At 37.8% G+C, this 19,340-nt stretch overlaps 1 protein-coding gene across 1 annotated transcript in view; it reads left to right on the plus strand.

Annotated features, from left to right (window-relative positions):
- BTAF1 (B-TFIID TATA-box binding protein associated factor 1) overlaps window positions 1-16,791 on the plus strand; it is a 42,266-nt gene extending 25,475 nt beyond the window's left edge. The window contains exons 19-38 of the mRNA XM_054277037.1: window positions 465-668; window positions 1,574-2,000; window positions 3,022-3,212; window positions 4,137-4,290; window positions 4,382-4,491; window positions 5,488-5,689; window positions 6,090-6,238; window positions 8,608-8,760; window positions 9,245-9,366; window positions 9,574-9,741; window positions 9,924-10,001; window positions 10,082-10,211; window positions 10,834-10,975; window positions 11,141-11,271; window positions 11,689-11,814; window positions 12,553-12,705; window positions 13,289-13,500; window positions 13,659-13,818; window positions 14,394-14,564; window positions 14,804-16,791. Coding sequence (XP_054133012.1) covers window positions 465-668; window positions 1,574-2,000; window positions 3,022-3,212; window positions 4,137-4,290; window positions 4,382-4,491; window positions 5,488-5,689; window positions 6,090-6,238; window positions 8,608-8,760; window positions 9,245-9,366; window positions 9,574-9,741; window positions 9,924-10,001; window positions 10,082-10,211; window positions 10,834-10,975; window positions 11,141-11,271; window positions 11,689-11,814; window positions 12,553-12,705; window positions 13,289-13,500; window positions 13,659-13,818; window positions 14,394-14,564; window positions 14,804-14,950 — 3,330 coding nt within the window. The 3' untranslated portion in view covers window positions 14,951-16,791. The remainder of the gene's footprint in view (window positions 1-464; window positions 669-1,573; window positions 2,001-3,021; window positions 3,213-4,136; window positions 4,291-4,381; window positions 4,492-5,487; window positions 5,690-6,089; window positions 6,239-8,607; window positions 8,761-9,244; window positions 9,367-9,573; window positions 9,742-9,923; window positions 10,002-10,081; window positions 10,212-10,833; window positions 10,976-11,140; window positions 11,272-11,688; window positions 11,815-12,552; window positions 12,706-13,288; window positions 13,501-13,658; window positions 13,819-14,393; window positions 14,565-14,803) is intronic.
- Window positions 16,792-19,340: the final 2,549 nt, after the last annotated feature.

Raw genomic sequence — 19,340 nt, forward strand, 5'->3', positions numbered from 1 at the left:
CTGCAGCAAAAATATATTTTACTTACTATCTCAATCCACTGCTTGTTGTGTGGTACTTAGCTTGAAATAAGATTTCAGTAGGTAAGCTAAAATGGTGTTTATACATCTAAATACCAAAATCTTGATCGTTAGACAGTGGAGGAATACAGGACTCAGTAGATAAATGCCAGCTGTCAGAACTATGAATCAGTAAATATGCTCACATTTTTTCTACAAATAAATCTATTCTCAAGATGCCTTTTATCTAAGGTCAGTGATTCCTTTTAAGATGACTGTCTTTTATCTGCTCACTATCATTTCTAGTGGCAGACTTTTTGTTCTTAATCCTTTATCTTTAATATTCTGGTTTATTAATGTTAATAGTCCCTCTGGAAACTGGATTTTTGTAGCTAGATTGAGCTGCCCAAGACTGAACAAAGACACTGTGATTATTCAGAAATGCAAATTGTGTTTTTCTGTTACAGGAGTGTACAACTGTGGCTATTTGTGTTCAACCTCGTTTACTTGGGGTCCTTTCTGAACATCTCTATTATGATGAAATTGCTGTTCCTTTTACGCGGATGCAAAACGAATGTAAACAACTCATCTCATTGCTAGCTGATTCTCACATTGACGTTGGAAACAGAGTGAACTGCAGTGTATTTACAATAGATCAAGCTAATGAGCTGGTAAGTAGAGGCATGCCTGCCTTTCCTCCCAATCTGTTCTTGTCTTGAAAATCACCTTCAGCATAATTATTACATATACATTAACTTGCAGAAATAATGTGGTGACCTTTGCATATCTCATGAAAAATGTGTAAAGATGCTTACTGTTTCCCCTGAGGTGTGTTTACAGTCTGACTAAAATCGAGTGCAATGCAAGGTACATACTTAATGGGAGAATAAAAGTGAGTGTTCTGATCCCAGGTGTGGATTCACTATTGAAATCTACACACAAGTAAACAAAGCAGGCTTCAAAACCATTGTCAGAAGACTTGTAAATAGACTATGTAAAATCTATACCTTCCCCCCACCTTGCCCCTGACCTTTTAATCTGCTTTTAATCTTTTCCCAGTGAAAGATTTAGGCAACAATAATCAACCACTTATGAGTGGGGAAGGATATGGAAGGTTCTGCAACTATTTTGCTGTGCTTTTTTCTTAGATTTTTATCCCAGTCTCTTTCCTCAAAAGACAGTCAGCTGAGAAGCAATTTGTTCATGTACAGGACCTTGCACATCCTTTCTGGATTATTGTAGTCACATTCTACTTTGCTGATCTGTTAAATGCTTAAATATTTCCAGAATATCTGGGTAGAACCAGCATGGGATATGGAACAATCTAAATTTGCACGAGCACATAAACTGCTCTTGTAGCTTTGGGAATCTAGACTTTAAATGTCTGTGATGTACCTGATTTTCTCTTTGATCTGCAGTTCAGGATTCCCAGAAATACATTTTGGAGCATTTCCTGTTATTTACTGGGAAATGGAGATGGTGATATGTGGTCAAGTGACTCATGTTATGCCATGAGGATATCCTGTTTTACAGTCAATTAAGCAGATTTGTAATTCCTTCTTTTCCTTTCTCTTAGGTTACTTCTGTTTTCAATGAGGTGACATCATCCTTTACTTTGAATCCTAAAGTTCTGCAACAGTTGGACAGTAAAAGGCAACAAGTCCAGATGACTGTTACAGAAACAAATCAGGAATGGCAAGTGTTGCATCTGCGAGTCCATACCTTTGCTGCATGTGCAGTTGTGAACTTGCAGCAACTTCCAGAAAAACTAAATCCTGTTATAAAACCCTTAATGGAAGCTATCAAAAAAGAAGAGAATACACTCATACAAAACTATGTGGCTTCATGCATAGCAAAGTTACTCCAGCAGTGTACAACCAGGTCTCCTTGTCCCAACTCAAAGATCATAAAAAATCTTTGCAATTCCCTGTGTGTGGATCCACATCTGACCCCACTGGCAGCATGTCCTGCACAGCCTCAGAGTAGCCATGAAAACTCAAAAGGTAGGACATCTAAGATTACCAGGATTCTTTATATGTCTGTGCTTATTTCTGAGCTGATGAAATGAATATTTGAATGAGGCTTCTTTTCACTGATTTTTAAAATGCCAGCGTCTGAGTATTTATTAATGATTATTTCATTTAGCTATTTTAAACTGTGTGCAACTAATGTGTATTATTTTATATCTACATATCTATATATATATGTATAAAATGCTATCATTCCAATTTCCAGGTATGGACTGTTGTCTGGTTAATATCTAGTTCTGATGACATTTCACTTACAGATGTTAATGAGTAAAAATGGAAATTAAAGTCAAAAATGTGTGGCTTGTGTTACATTCCACGGGCTAATCATAAGATAAAAAGATGAGGACAGTGTTCAAAATTAATAAAATAATCCTATGCATGCAACGGTCATGAATTTTTTTAAATGGCTGTCCATTATTGAAAATGTATGGATTGAATGAACTCAGATTAACCCAATTAAGATCTTAATAGTCTCAAACATTCTAACCTTCTTTAAGATTTGACCATTGTACATTTTACTCTTTCTTAATGAATGTGTCCTCCTTTATCTCAGAGTAGAATAACATTCACATCTGATTGAAAATGAAGCTTTCTAGTATAAATGGAAACATCAACAAATGCAAAGATACTGATGGCATCTTTTATTGTATCATGACAGAAGTATTGAACTGTTTTAAAGGACACAGAACATAAATTGGGTGGAACTTTAGAACATAATGTGTTCACAGGTAACATACATGTTACCTGTGCCTCTTCCTGAATTACAATTTCTGGCAGTTTGCACACTTAACTTCTCATCCAGAGTCTGTAATGTGGTCCTAGCACAGTAGCACAGTAGCTGTTTGTACTGAACCTCCATCGTCCTCAAGAGTGGAAAAAATTAGGGGTTTTTTTTAAAGCACAATCAGCAGATGACTTGTAGGTAGCTCTCACTTCCCCCTATGTGTTAAACTACAGCTTAAAGTGTTGTCAGCTGTTCTCCCTTTTCTTTTAGGGCCCAACTCTGATAAAGATGGGATGCAGCACACAGTTACTAAGCACAGGGGAATAATTACACTGTACAGACATCAGAAAGCTGCTTTTGCCATCACAAGTCGGCGAGGTCCTACACCAAAAGCTCCAAAAGCCCCTATTGCAGATCTCCCCACAGGCAGCAGTGGAAGCATTCCTACAGAACTTGATGAGGTACATTTCAAAAGCTTGAATTTGCAACTTCACATCCACCCCTCCTTTCCATTACTTTGAATTCACTGGAGTTGATACCTTTGTAGTAGGGATGGCAGGGGTTTTGCACCACAAAACAGGAAGTTTTGTGATGCAAGCAGGTTATGTTTGATGTTTTAAATGTTTGTCGTTAAGAACATTAATAACTCCTGAAATGTTGCATTTACTGTAGAATATGAGTATCAATATAAGTTCATGGAGATGGATTTCCACAATAGGTGGAACAAACACAAGATGACATGACTTGTGTCCTGCCCATGTTAGTGTTGGTCCATCTCAATGCCTGGTGGATGCTCCTGAAGCATTAAAACCAGCAATTGAAATATGGTTGTAAAACAGCATGTCTGTGTGACTTCCATACTTGGTGTCCTAAACACTTCCCTTTTATTAATTTCAAACTTCAGCATGTTTTAATGAGGTTCTAGGCAGGATTGTGAACTCCTAAAACAGTGTTGTGGATTTTATTCTTAATTATTAATGTTTTCTATTAATTCTGCTTGCCAGAGAGAGCAAGAGAGAGGGATAAATAACAAATCAAGTATTTTAAGTTTTCTAGTAAGTACTGTTCTTGGTGTCACTGTATTGGCCATATCTAAGGTTCTGGAACCAGAACCACTTGGAAACATCTTGTTGAAATGGACCGGTACCAGCAAAGGCCAAATCTCAGATTTAGAGACTTTAAATAATTGGCTCTGACAGAATTTTTGTTTTTTACACGTGTATAAAGAATAAAGGAATTAACTGAGGAAAAAATCTGTTGGTGAATGTGTTGTAGGTAGGTATAAACACAATGAGAATTGAGTTCTTATGTAATGAGAGGTCACCCTTGACAATAATTGTTATTAAATGTATCTAACCTTGCTACTTTGAATTGTTTCATTCTAGGCTCAGAAACCTTATGTTGTACAGAGAAGAGGAGCTGAATTTGCCTTATCTACTATAGCTAAACATTTTGGTGCTGAAATGGCAACGGGATTGCCACATCTCTGGGATGCCATGGTTGGTTCGTTAAGGAACAACATTCACATAAATAATTTTGGTAATTGCACTTCTGATTTAAGCTGGGGAAGGGTGGCAGGCTGGAGTCAGTATGTCAGTCTGAAACTGAGCACCGTTTCTGTTTTTACCAGACCGAAAGCTGTTACTGGAAAAAGGAGATGCTCCTGCCCAGGAGCTGGTGAATTCCTTGCAGGTTTTTGAAACAACAGCAGCTTCAATGGACACTCAGCTACATCCTCTGGTAATCAGCTTTTGCATGAAACACTTCAGTCTCTTTATTGCTAGTTTAAGTCTTTATTGTGTCTTGTTGTGTTACACTGGAATCAGCATCTCTGCTCTGCTTTATTCTAACTCTGTATTTCCTAGTCCTGGAGAACAGACTGGTAATATGATGCCTTCTGTTTGTTATGAAAGTGCAGATTAAAATGTGGTGATGTAGCATTGTGTGGCTGACTGAAAGACTTTTTTAATACGTGCCTTTTATGTATATATACATAAATGTGGTATGTGGTTATTGTGTAAATTGATTTTGGTGCTGCTAATACTGTGTGCAGTTGAAAAGAAATTTGTAGAATGTCAGAGAGGCTGAACTTGGTTCATCAAACTAGTATTTAGGGACTTGCACACTAGGAAAAACCTGACCATCTGTTTAGGTGTCCAATACAAAGGCATATCTGCTCTGATTAAAAGGAAGACACGTACACACACCAGAGACATTCATGTATACCCTGCTGGGGAGATGCAGATTTCCTTCTGGGTGTCCTCCTTGTCACACAGAATTATTGAGATTCCCAACATGAGTAATTAATCTGCATAAACACAAATGGAATGAGTCCAGGACAAATTTGCTAGCTGGAAGGAATTCTTAAATCTGTGTATCTGTATTTAAGAAATAATTATTTTCTCTTTAATAAAAAATACTGGGTATTTAGTACTATCTTTTCAGTGTGAAATACTTCCTTGCTAACTAAGGGCTCAATTAATTTTGATTTTGACTGAAATGCTGAATATTTTGTGACTCTGAATTTTGTCTGTATTGGGGAGTAATACATGGTCAAAGTTTCAATTGCCTTTTTCTTCTGAAATAATTTTTTCATTTTAAACAATTATATCTTGCAAAGGAGCCAGTCCAAGCATTCTTAAATGACTTTAAAAGACTCTGTAGTTAAAAAAAAACACTAATTTTTTTTATTATTCATATTAACCTTTACTCCCTGCACCTTTTTCTTTTGTTCAGTTGATACAGCATTTGCCTCATCTTTACATGTGCCTTCAACATCCCAGCACTGCTGTGAGACACATGGCTTCCCGTTGTGTGGGTGTTATGAGCAAAATAGCAACCATGGAAACAATGAATATCTTTCTAGAGAAAGTTCTGCCGTGGCTGGGAGCAATAGATGACAACACCAAACAGGAGGGTGCAATTGAAGCACTTGCATGTATCCTTACTTGGGTATTCAAAAATGCAGAAGATTCTTTGTTGTTTCACTTGGGTGAACAAAAACAGTTGCCTGAAAAAAATGGGAGGAGGAATGAAATAAAATACTAAGCTGGTTTTTGTTCTGTGGAAAGAAACTGAAGAAAGTCTAATTTACATTGCCCGTATTTTATCTGCCATGTGACATTTTGGTGGAGGTAATTTGGTTTCTCAAACCATGCACTTTGCTGGCTGAATGTAATTGGGTAGATCAGATTTCCTTTCTTCTGTGTTGCATTGCTACTAAAATTTTCATTCACCTGAGTGTAACAATTAATGACTCTGAGTGTGAAATCTCCTGGATGTATATTTGTCAGACAAACCTGAACTATTAAAAACTATTTCCTTAATGAGCACTGCAGGTGTAATGGAGCAGCTGGATGTTGGTATTGTTCCATACATTGTTCTTCTGGTGGTTCCAGTTCTGGGCAGAATGAGTGATCAGACAAACAGTGTGCGTTTTATGGCCACTCAGTGCTTTGCCACACTGATCAGACTGATGCCTCTTGAGGTAAGCTCCAGCTGTAAGTATGTGGATATGTGAGCTGTCCTGCATCCACTCTCACCAGCTGCAAAGTCCAGGCTTCTGACTTATTAAATGCTGAATGAGTAACTGGTTTTATAGGTGTTGAGTCCATATCAAATAATAGCTGATGTGCCCTTTAAAATGAGCAAAATTGGATCCTGTGTTAGCAATTTTCGAATTTAATGTTAAAATAAAGTTTCTCTTTATAAGAAGCTCATGCCAGCTGTATCCACAAAATTAAATGGTAGATTTACTAATTTTGTGTGTAATGCTGCTTTTCTTAGCTTGGGTTTAAAAGCTTTAGGCATTCTGTGTGCACTCTCCTTAGGTATGTGCTGCTAAGTATGTTGTCAAGAGAAATGCACAAAAGCAGTACTGGTTTAAAAGCAAAATCAAAAATAACAGTAATAGAAATAATGTGGGGATAAGTAGGGTCACTTATTACTAGTTCCAAAAATCAAAAAGCACCACCCTACATATAGAGGTAAAATATTGTATATTATGATGCAGTAGTGAGCAATCAGTACAGATCTGCTTCAGTCTTTCATTCCTGCTACAACTTGCATAGCTCAGACAACTCCTGATGTTGTGCATCAAGGACTACAATGCTTCTAAGTAACTTAATGTGACCACCAGATGGTAATAGAAGACAGTTTAGAATTTCCACAGCAATAATGAAAAGCAGTTGTCAGCTTAATGCATTTTTTATTCTTTCACTTTTTAATTTAGCACTATAGAACCTCAGAATATGATAACTAGTGATCTGCCTTAACAGGAGCACACTTACTTTGTGTGCTTACACTGAGATGTTCAACTGGTTGAAAGGGAGCAAAGAACTTAATTTCTTGCATGCTCATTGCAGTACCATTTGCACCAGGCCCTTCTTCATATGCATCCTAAACACAGTCCTGTGGAATACACCTAGCTTAGGGCTTGGGGGAGGGTTAAAGCTATTTTAATAAAGTTCAGTGAGAATCTCTTAAAATATACTGTATTTGTTTTAATAATTGCATGCATATGCATGATCATTTCATATTTATTTTCTATAGTTATGGAAGAAGTGCCTTCAAATTTCCATTTCTGGTTAAGTTCAGTATCAGATACTGAACTATATTAAATATGTGAGCATAGAGTGAAGCAGATTAATAGCGAGAGAAAATACTTGTATTGTCATGGAACAGTATTTTATTTAACAATAAATAAATAGCATTAAGTGAATTGGGGCAACTTAACTATGCTCTGTTTTCTGTATCTTTATGCTCAAATTGAATATTCTTGCAACCATAAAAATGAAAGTATTACTGAGAGAAGGATTGAAAGATAAATGGTTCAACTTGATCAAACTTGTATTGATAAGCAATTCTGCTGCAAGCTGACAACATATTTGAACCAAATGACCTGCCACACTGTTCATACTGCAGGTGGGATCTTCTAAAAGGGAGTGTAGGCAGAGCATTGAACAAGGAGGCTGCTGTCCCTGTCTGTGTGTGTATTTAAATATCCTGTGGGGCAGTACTAACATCCCCCTTCCTTACTAACCACAAACATGGTGGCAATATTTGGTAGAGGATTTTTTTAGCCAGGAGCCCTCTGTAAGTGCTCAGTAAGATGGGTTTTGAAGTAAAGCTGAGTAAATGAAAGAGGATGGAAGAGGCCCAGAAAAATGGGATGATAGATGTGATGGTGGTGAAATGGCAGTGCCTCTGCTGCTGCTGTATGTTATTTGCAAGCAAGAATGAGTATATTTGGCCCCCAAACGCCTTCTTTGGGCTTCTGGCCTGGTATGGGGAGTACCTAGGAAGTAAAGGTCTGCTGTTACAGACCTAGAGGGGTTCAGGTTTTGTTTCTTTTCTCCCAACAGTTTCCAACTGCTTGAATTCATCCTGTGGGTTTCAGTATCACTTTAGATCTAATTCTGCTAAATAGGAGAAAAATCCATCAAACTTTGGATGGTAGCTTGTGGCTCAAGAGGAGTGGGTGTCATAGGATTCTCTAGCCAGCCAGATAAACACTCTGATTAGGGGTAGAATAGCTCAGTCTTTGTAGAGTCTTAGCAGGCTGACCAGAATTTTCTATCTCTTGTGTAATTTTTATCAATCTTTTCCAAGCATCCTTTTGGGGCAGGATTTGTCTCTTGAACCTTGCAACCCTGCATGTGTTGACCTGCAAGTAATCAAACAAGTACAGCTAAATATAGTATTTAACTTTTGAGTTTAGAATCATGCAGTTGAGAAGATTGCAGATATTTACTGTGTGTTTAAAATGTCTGAGTAATATGAGGTTCAAGTTCTTCTCCTCTGTGTGGCAGTTCAGTCCTGTAGCTCTTACATGACTGCTTTAAAATGTTACCCTAGGCTGGTATACCAGACCCACCAAACATGTCTGAAGAATTAATCAGGATGAAGGCTAAAGAACGTCACTTTCTGGAGCAATTACTGGATGGAAAAAAACTGGAAAACTATGAAATTCCAGTACCAATCAAAGCAGAGCTCAGAAAATACCAGCAGGTAACAGCTTATACTTTTATTTTTAAAGTTCCAGTCTGATATGGTTTCATGGGATAGTAGGAGTTGTTCAGATACATTTTTCTTGTGAATTTTTTGAGTGTTCGGTTTCTGTTGTGCAGTGTGTATCTTGGACTCTGGCTATGGAAGAACAAATGAAGCAATGCATCCTTTCTATACTGTTCTAGTGATATTTTTCCCCTTCCTGGATTTTGCTTTTTCTGGGAATGGTCAGTGGGCTGTGCCTTGCTAACACTGACTGTGGCAGCCCAGCACTGCAAAGCCAGGCCTCACTGTACTATTTGGGTGTTTGTTTTTCCCTTTATTCCCCCTGCTTTTAGTGAATGGGCTGTAGGGGATGCATTTGTGGTGGGGAACCAGCTCCTAGTTTGGCAGTGCTGGGTCACTGAACACAAGGATGTGTGAACTGAAACTCAACTAGCAAAAAGCCAGGTTTTATTGAGTCACTCTCCTTTTCTGATTTCAGGATGGAGTGAACTGGCTTGCATTTCTCAATAAATACAAACTTCATGGAATTCTTTGTGATGACATGGGTTTAGGAAAAACTTTACAATCCATTTGCATTCTTGCAGGTGATCATTGCCTCAGGTAAGCTTAAACAAATCACATTTTGTCTTAGACTTTAATTATAAGTCTTGTGTGGTAATGAATCTGGACATAGTCCTGAGCAACTGTGACTGTGGGTGGCTGTGCTTGGATAGAGGGTTTAGACCAGGTGGACTCCACAGATCCCTTCTCACCTCAACTCTTTTGTGAAAAACAGTTTTTTTAAACTCTTATTTTATATTCTTCAAGGGCTCAGGAATATGCAAGAACAAAACTGGTGGACAGTGTTCCTCTTCCCTCCTTGGTGGTGTGTCCTCCTACACTCACAGGACACTGGGTGGATGAAGTGGGCAAATTTTGCTCAAAAGAATATCTTAATCCATTGCACTATACAGGACCTCCTACTGAGAGAGCAAGGTAACCCATCTTGCACTTATAACTGGTTTACAGTAAAATATCACACATGGAAGTTTTAAATTTATTTTACTACTACTGAAGCATAGTTTGTGGGTATGGGAACATTTGTGGTGGTATCCTTAAAGGCTGAAATAATAACATGTAAGGAACACTTCAATTAACTCCTCATTTTTTTTTTAAAGATTGCAACACCAGGTGAAAAGACACAATCTCATAGTGGCTTCATATGATGTTGTAAGAAATGACATCGACTTCTTCAGGTAAGAATTGGCTTGTTTTCTGAGGTTTTTAATAGCTTACAATTTTAAATGCTACTTAAGTCTGTGTTCTTCTTTTCCAGAAATATTAAGTTTAATTACTGCATTCTTGATGAAGGCCATGTAATAAAAAATGGAAAAACAAAGTTGTCAAAAGCAGTAAAACAGCTGACTGCTAATTACAGGATAATTCTTTCTGGGACACCAATCCAGGTAATTGATTTTCTATTTTGGATGAATAGTGGAAAACAAACAAGATGGGTCTGTCTTGCACTCAGCTTTATTGTACCTTTTAACAATCATCTTGTTCAAATTATACATTGTAAAACAGCTTTTCATTTCTAAATACTCAAAACATCATTTTTCCCTTTCCTGGTATACCTGTGTATAGGGGAATGAATGCAAGTTTTGTGGTATTAATGGAGCTCAAAAGTTGGCAGCAAGACTTTCTGTACCACTTTCTCAAGTAAAATTAGCAGGAAACTCAATTCTAAGATCTCCAGATTTTGAACTTTGTCCAAATGACTTGGCTCTGCAGTATCTGTCTCACCCAGGACTAAGACCACTGGTGTGTCCTGGGTTTTGTTAATCAGGAAAACTCTGGATGTGGCTTAAGGCACTGGACACAGTGGGAAGTCCATTTATACATTCAGGTGCATGCAGAGGTGTTTCTGTTACTCAGATGGATGAAAGAGCCACCAAACTCCAGGAGCTTGGGACTGAGTTGTAGTTTGAAGTTTGTAGGGTTTTAAATATGTATGGAAATATTTTCTGATACCTTGCAACAACTTATTACTTACGAAAATAATTTATCAAATGTTTCTTTTATGTGCAGAACAACGTGTTGGAGTTGTGGTCGTTGTTTGACTTCCTAATGCCAGGGTTCCTGGGCACTGAGCGCCAGTTTGCAGCTCGCTATGGCAAACCAATCCTGGCAAGCAGAGATGCCCGCAGCTCCAGCCGAGAACAAGAGGCTGGTAAGGATCAAGTGTTTCATCTTTGGGTTTTTGTTTTAGCCTTTTAAATGAGATCTGCTAATGAGAAGAAGTGCGGTTATTTCTAACATCAGAGATTGAGGGGGAGCTGAATGGTTTGAAAAACATGTTTTTCTTCTAAAACACTGCTGCTGTTGCCCTCGCTAGGGGTACTTGCAATGGAAGCTCTGCACCGCCAAGTCCTGCCATTCCTGCTGAGGAGAATGAAAGAGGATGTGCTGCAAGATCTTCCACCAAAAATTATTCAAGATTATTACTGTATTCTCAGTCCTCTACAGGTATGCTTAAAAAGTGGCTGAAAGTTTATTTCTCAGCAGAGTTAAGACCACAAAGGCATGAATTCTGTATTCCTGTGTCAATTTGATATCAGCTCTGACAGTCTCTGGGTGTACTAAAAGAATTTTGTAGTATGTGTTTAAAACACTAATTCCAGTCCTGTATTAATAGCGTGTTTCTTGAGTTTAATTTTGGGCATTGTTCAGGAACAACATGTAGGTATCTGCAGATTGTTTTTCAGTAACCCTTTCCAAGTTGAAAGAGAATAAATGGCAAGAGATTCTGTTGTTAAAGTTTATGTTCTGTTACATATCAAATAGCTTTCTTGATGTATGATAATTCTGAATTTTAACTTGAAATTAAACTCTGAATAGATCTATCTTCTGTCAGAAAAAACACACTCATTCTCTGGTCTGCAGGTTCAGCTTTATGAAGATTTTGCCAAGTCTCGTGCCAAATGTGATATTGATGAAACAGTTTCTTCAATTTCACTGAATGAAGAAACTGAAAAACCAAAGCTTAAATCTACAGGTCATGTATTTCAGGTACAGTTTTTTTCAGTAATTTTTATTACCTAGTATATACATTTTTGGTAACTGTATTTATAGGTTTAGTAGAAAATTAATATCAAAATAGTAAACTTAGACATTTGTGGTCATATGATCTAAGTAGAGTATTTATGGCTGGAATGTGAAGTATAGCTATGTTTAAATTATGAGTTTGTGTCTTACGATGCATAACATTGCCTCATATTTTAATGTGATCTGCTCAGTTCTGCTGTTTTGTGGATCTTGTAAAAACTGAGTACTGAGAGAGCAAAACCTCAGAATGAGGGAAGTAATTCTGATTGCATCAACTCTTACACTTCAACATTAAGATTCTGAAACAAGCACAAAATGTTTCCTTAAGGGTAGATCTGAATTTTTGAAGGTTCATGATCTTATAGAACTGAAGATTAACTCTTGATTAATTGGAAACGATTATTCTCAAAGTGCTCCCAAACCCATTTCCTCTACTGCGACTCAGATCAAAGTGTGGAAAATGGTAATTCTTGCATTTTTCCAGAAAGAAGTGACCAAGATCACAATGAGTGTAACAGTGTTTGGGTACAATTTGAAATGCAGGTTTAAAATGTGTAACTTTGATGAAAATACACCGTAAAGTCCAGATTGTGGAATGTGGCAGAGTGACCCCTGTACTTATAGCTAATTCTGTTAATCCTTTTTCTGTAACTGTGTTTTTGCTTATCATTTCTTTGAACTTCATTTCTTCAATAATTCCAGGCATTGCAGTACTTACGGAAGCTCTGCAACCATCCAGCATTGGTGCTCACAACCCAACACCCAGAGTACAAGAGAATTACAGAGCAACTTGCAGCTCAGAATTCTTCCCTTCGAGACATCCAGCATGCACCTAAGCTGTCTGCTTTGAAACAAGTGAGTAGACATTTGTTGTGCCTTAAATTCCCCAAATGTCTCTGCTGCTGTTACAGTTTAGGATGCTTTATTTAAGCTTTCATCAATGGGAAAACTCTTTTTAATAAAATTAGGTAGTAAGTGAAAAGAATGCAAGAGTGTTTCAGGGATATGCCCTATTTTCCCTGATAATTTGAGAAGGAGGGGGAAACACAATCTTCATGGTGATGGTGTCTATATAATTTGTTGGCATATGAAAAACCTTACTTACGTTTTTTTCTTGTCCTCCTTGTTGCAGTTTTTTTTCGTTTATATTACACAGGAGACTACTTGATAAAGTTAGATTGCATTTCCATAGCTTTACTTACAATAGAGTTTAAGAAAAGAAAACGGGGTTTTTTAATTTTTTAATGGCTCTTAAGTTTTTCATAGTTTGACATGGAAGCCAAACTTTGTCTCCTTGTCATTTAAGTGACTGTCAATTAGATACTTCCTTCTGCAGTTTGTTTCTCTAATTTCTACTTTTGATAATCAATGAATGTCAATATTTATATGAGCTCTACGGTCATTTTAATGACACACTTTAATGTTCTTTTACTTAAAGCTGCTGCTAGATTGTGGTTTGGGGAATGGTGGATCTTCAGAAAGTGGTACAGAAGCAGTTGTGGCCCAGCACAGAGTGCTTATCTTCTGTCAGCTGAAGAGTATGCTGGACATAGTGGAGCACGACCTTCTGAAACCTCAGTTACCTTCGGTTACGTACCTGCGGCTGGACGGCAGCATTCCTGCTGGGCAGAGACATTCCATTGTTTCCCGGTATGCCTCGTCCCCTACAATCACTGTGAGGCAGCTTTGATCAACTGTGTTATTTAGATGGTGCAAAATTAGGTTTTTTGTCTGCCTCAAAGCAGATAAGGTTCATAAAGTCTTTATTTATATGAAACTTACCATGCTTAACCTTTTCTTGTATGCAGGTTTAATAATGACCCATCTATAGATGTTCTTTTGCTCACCACTCACGTTGGTGGACTGGGACTTAACTTGACAGGGGCTGACACAGTTGTGTTTGTGGAACATGACTGGAACCCGATGAGAGACCTGCAAGCCATGGATCGGGCACATCGCATTGGGCAGGTGAAAACCTCTGCATTTCCCATAAGGGTGGCTTTTCTCATGCTGAATTTGCTTGAGAGAGTTTGTAATGTATAACAAAGTGACATCTCTGGGTTTCTATCAAGCTTCCATTCATACTTACTTCTTGCAAATATACCAGCTGCTGAAGTGCATTCTTCCTTATTCTGCCCCCAACTTGATAAGTCTTCTCTTCTGTACTTCCTGATCTGCTGGGGAGAGGCCAGAGAAGAATCACTCTTTGGTGGAGGAAGAGAACTCAGGACTGAGACAAGGAACTGAAGGGACAGCCTGCAGGGTTGTGCTTCTCTAGTGCAAGAATGACTGGTGTTAGTCTTCCTCTAGAGCTGTAAAAATCAGTAAATTCTTTCAGAGTACAGAGGCAACTGAAGATGTTTCTACTGTATAGTGGCACAGTCTTGTGCTTTCCATCTAATGTCTGTCAGACTGAGTAGAGTTACTGAAGGGTGGCTCCAGTCCAAACTGCTTTTAGACTGTCCATGCTAAACACTAAAAGCTTATGCTTTCCTGAATATCTGAGATGATACTTGTTAGCTAAGTGTGTTTTTTTCTTTCAGAAACGTGTTGTTAATGTATATCGCCTGATAACCAGGGGAACTCTGGAAGAGAAGATCATGGGTCTTCAAAAGTTCAAAATGAATATTGCAAATACAGTGATCAGCCAAGAAAATGCAAGCCTGCAGAGCATGGGAACAGAGCAGCTTCTTGATCTGTTCACTCTTGACAAGGTAAAGAAACAGTTTTACAAATACCTACCAAAAATAGTGTCAGCTTAGGGAAAAGCTTTGCTTTGAAATGTAAAATTTAATCACACAAATGCTTAAGTTGGACTGATGAATAGTAGACAGCTCTCTGAACAACAGGAGGAAGTGATATTTCCCCAGAAGAATTATCAGACTTGAAGAATTTATTAGATTGTTGAAAACATTATTCTGAATACTAACAGGAATTTTTTTCTTTTGTGAAGGATGGCAAAACTGAAAAAGCAGATACCTCTACCTCTTCTGGGAAAGCATCAATGAAATCAGTACTCGAAAACCTTGGAGAACTATGGGATCAAGAGCAGTATGACACTGAATACAGTCTTGAAAACTTTATGCATTCATTAAAGTAACCACCACATATTTGTAATACAACTGCTGCTAGTTCACATATTTTTCTGCTGATATTCAGCAAACTTCAAAGCATATAGAGTGAACCTTTAGCTTAATGTGTAAATAGACTTACTGAAAGAAGAATCTTCAAAAGACTGGCATGAAGTAGTGTCAGCTGTTTCACTGGGAAGTTATTCTGTCTTAAACGTTTGCACTGTATAAAAACTTTAAATGTAAACATTGTGAGGTGGTTCAAATTTTACTTGTTCTGAACAGCTGCAAATTCTTACTTGCTATAAGAATTAAAACATAGCAGGTTTTACATCTGTTAACAAGTGTGACTTGTGTTTGCAGTTAAGTCCACCATTCTTTCTTTCTGTATCTATAATAGTTTTGTACAGTTGTTTCAGTGAGTACTTCAGGTTGTTCAGTGTACATTTTTCTTTTAAACACAACTTACTTTTATGGTATATTTAAAAAGCAGTTTTCAACTTAAGCTTTCATTCAGATCATTTCAGGAGTTACATCACCAGAGGCAAAGCCTAGAAGCCTTGAAAGTATTGAAGAATGGAATGGCACTAGGCCTGTGCACCCACCTTTGTATATTGACTATATATATATCATGCTCTTCAGTCTTTTGACACCATCTTGTGAGAACAGCTGACTTGAACTTTTTAATGTAATGAGCTCTATTAAATACAGGTAATGGCCTATTTGAGGCCATGTTTGCATCCTGTTAGCAGGGGTGTACTTTTTTAATTTATCTATAAGGCTAGAATATAGCCACTTTGAGAGATGCATGTATTCCATATGTTTCAATCCTATATATTTTTTGTAACTAAAAGAAGAAATTAAATATACAGACAGACCTTTTCCAGAAGTAGATTTTACACTGTCTAGGATTCTAAAATCCATGCTAAAAGTGACTGTGTACTAAACCAATGCATGATTTAAAGCTTCTTAAAGGAATAGGGAGGACTTTTTTTCTTTAGGAGAAAATATACATAGAAGTACCTACATTCAGTTTGAGGTAATTGAATAGTTAAAGTTGTGTAACAAAGATAGTAAAAGACTTTAATAGCAGTGAGTGAGAAAATATGGCTGTATGTTATGCAGCTTTTATAAAAAAGGGAGGCAGTATAAAAGTGTGTTTCTAGATGTGCATATGTACCAGTATATGCACTTTTTTATAAATATTAAGTTATAGATAACTTACAGCAGTTGTCTGAATACATAGAATATATGTATAAATATAAAACCTAAGGTTTATAGCTTGCTGTGTGCTTAAGCATCAGAGCTTAAAAACCACCAGAGACCTCAACTATTGTAAAATAAGATTGTTTTAAAACTATATAAATCAAGACAGTTCTATAGCATTGGAGAAGAATTAATGTCACATTTCAGTAGTTATGAACTGCCAGATTGTAACTGAATTAGCATTCCATAAAAATAAAACAAACTGGGAATATATAAGTTGCATGTTGGGTTTGTCCATGTTTAGTTTTGTTTCTCTAGGGAAGATTCATCTGGCTGTATGAAAAACCTAATGCTTTTGGAAATTACAGCTGGATGATGAGTGTTATATTGGTTAATTTCTACCTTCAGACCATTTCTGTTGTGCTTTCAGCTGATGATCCAAGCAGGGGAGACAAGATGGGTCTTGGTGGTGTTTGCAGAGAAGTTACAATGCTGGAATAATGCGTACTTGAAGATAACTTGGTGCAGTAATTTGGTGATAGTGCCTAGAAATAACAAGATATTTGAATAAAGAAACTTCTTTAGTGGTAAAAATTGCATATGTTTTTCTTCAAGAGTTTTATTAGGTGCAGTGATAAGAAACTTTGGGTTCTGTTGGGAAAGAAATAGCCTAGGACTTTTTAAAGCCATTTATTTATCACGTTGTGGTTGCTATGCAACCATAATAATTTTAGCGATGGCTCTCTTGGATATCACATCAACAAGACTCCTGCACCTGAAAAACAGGGGAAGGCAGAACCTAGAATAATTGTTTCAAGAATATTATATGTACTGGCTGATGTTAAGTGTTCTGTGAATTAATGCTTTGAAATGTAACCCAAGAGGAACACTGCACCAACTATATAAAAAGTTGGATTTTGTTACCTTAATATTTAACAAAAAGCTGTTGTGTGCTTTTCAGACTAGCAGAGCATTTGCCAAGATCTGGCTTGTTTGTGCAGTGTCCTCAGTGCACAAACTGGATTCACTTACAGCGAAACTCCAGCAAGAAATAGCTCTTAGAATGCTTCTAACTGCATTTGATCTCTTTAATGGGTATTCAGCTGGACCCCACCAGGGTCTGGGCTGGAATAGGAAAGTTTATTTATTTCTAGGCTGAAATGAAACCTTCAAATATGTCAGATTCTCAGCACCAGCCATTTTGCTCCCCAGCTCTGCCCCTAGTACAGGTTGTTACCTGCTAGTGAGGATACAGCCTAAGCCTTGACTGACTGCAGGTGGAGTCACTGGAGGCCCAAAGAAAGATGAACTGAGTAGAACCATGCACAGGCTCAGAATGCTTTGAGTTGGAAGCAACCCTAAAGCTCATCCAGTTCCAAAGCCCTTCCATGGGCAGGGACACCTTCCACTACACCAGATTGCTCCAAGATCTGTTCAACCTGTCCCTGAACACTTTCAGGGATGGGGCATCCATAACTTCTCTGGGCAGCCTTCTCCCACTGCCTCATACTCAAGGTTTGATGCATTGTGCGTAATTTGCACTGAGTTAAAATAGTCTCTCTCATCATTTAATAGCATCAAAAAACCACTAATAGTCACCAAAGCCAGACCTCCAAACTAATGTAGTTCCTGATTCAGAGCTTGCTAACCTGTGAAAACTATGTACCTCTGACTGGTGGCCACATTCTGGGCTGGAAAGAATGACTTTCAAACAAGTGTACACATAATGCTGCTTTTCAACCAATCTTAAGGACTGCTTGAAATCCTACTTAAAACTAAATGGAGAACTACCTTCTGCAAACAGGTCTGCATAAACACACCTTCTGCCCTTCTGCTGTGTCTGTTGTACTTAGATAAACTAAGAATTCAGTCTAACAAGTCTGTCTTTCTCCATGCGTGTTATATTTGGAATACACTTAGGCAGGAAGCTGCTTGCTTTCTGCAAATTTACTTATAACTATTGCAGGTTTCTAGGGTTTTTTTAATCCTTCTGCCTGATGCTTTTGTAAAGTTTTTTTTTCCTAAGTTTAACTGAAATTAGTTCAAGTTGAGTCTTTTGCTTTAGCCCATTATCTTTACAAATCTTATATTTTACCTTAAGATTACCAGATTTAAAGACAAATGCTTGCATTTGCCATTAGTGGTATCCCCAACTTTCCTATTGTCTCGTGGTTCTGCAGGTTGTAAGGCCAAGAGCACATGTTTCTAATTAAGCCCTAATTCAAGCAGTAGTAGGGCAGCTTTTAGGCCACATTAGAAACTGTGGGAAACTTCTAAGATGAAAACACATTCACATACCAAAGCTTTTATTACCTTGCTTACAAATGGTAAATAATGAAGTGTTAAATCTAGCTTGGTGTGCAGTGTTAATAGAGCTCTGGCATAGGGCAAGCTTTAAAGCTCTTAAGCATCACAGCAGCAACTGACTTGTGCTAAGTTGCATTGTAATCAAAAGCTTGGAAGATGGAGTTCTTTCTTTAAACCAGGCAGAGAGATGCTTTAGAGTAAAAAATATTTTTCAAATCACATTTAAGTGAATTACTCTCAAGGAAAGTTCTCTGAATGTAAGGATTTTTATAGAGATGATAATCCATCTAAATTCTTTCAGTGGTCTATTAAAAGACATGACCTTTGAATTTGTGCCAGGAAACACTTTCAGTTGGCTCCTTATCTTCTAGTAGCTTCACTAGTTCTCCAGTATTCTCTTCTACAGCAGGTTTGAAGTATCTGTTCAGTTACACTGTTTTTAAGGCCAACTCCCTGTTCAGGAATCAGGATTTAATTGATTCTGGCAGCCAGACCAGACTCGGGGATTGTGCCCAGCAAGGGAAAGCTTCCTTTGGTGTGAAACTGACAGCACCACCCTCTCCAGTACAGGAGTGCCACTCCCCTCCTGGGAGGACCAGATAGCAGCAGGGTAACAGAGCTCTAAGTTCACACTGACAATCCTGTGATCTTGGATGTCACTCAAAAGGAGATGCTCTTCATCTGTGTGTGTGCATGGGCAGAGCTCTGCTGGTTGGAGCAAGCATGGTGCTCATTATGCCAAGTCATTTCCATTCATAAGCCTTATGCAATAACAACAAAACCTTAATTTTCTTCAATTGCTAACAGGTGCCTTTAATTTAGCATAAAGAGTAGAAGGTCCAAGCTCCTCTGTATCTTTTTTTTCTTGGGCAACAGCTAAATACACTATGCTGAATACACTGTGCC

This window comes from Melozone crissalis, unplaced genomic scaffold (genome assembly GCF_028551555.1).
Source record: "Melozone crissalis strain CALT ecotype California unplaced genomic scaffold, PUWL_Pcris_2 ptg000019l_1, whole genome shotgun sequence".
In the NCBI taxonomy this organism is placed as follows: Eukaryota; Metazoa; Chordata; class Aves; order Passeriformes; family Passerellidae; genus Melozone; species Melozone crissalis.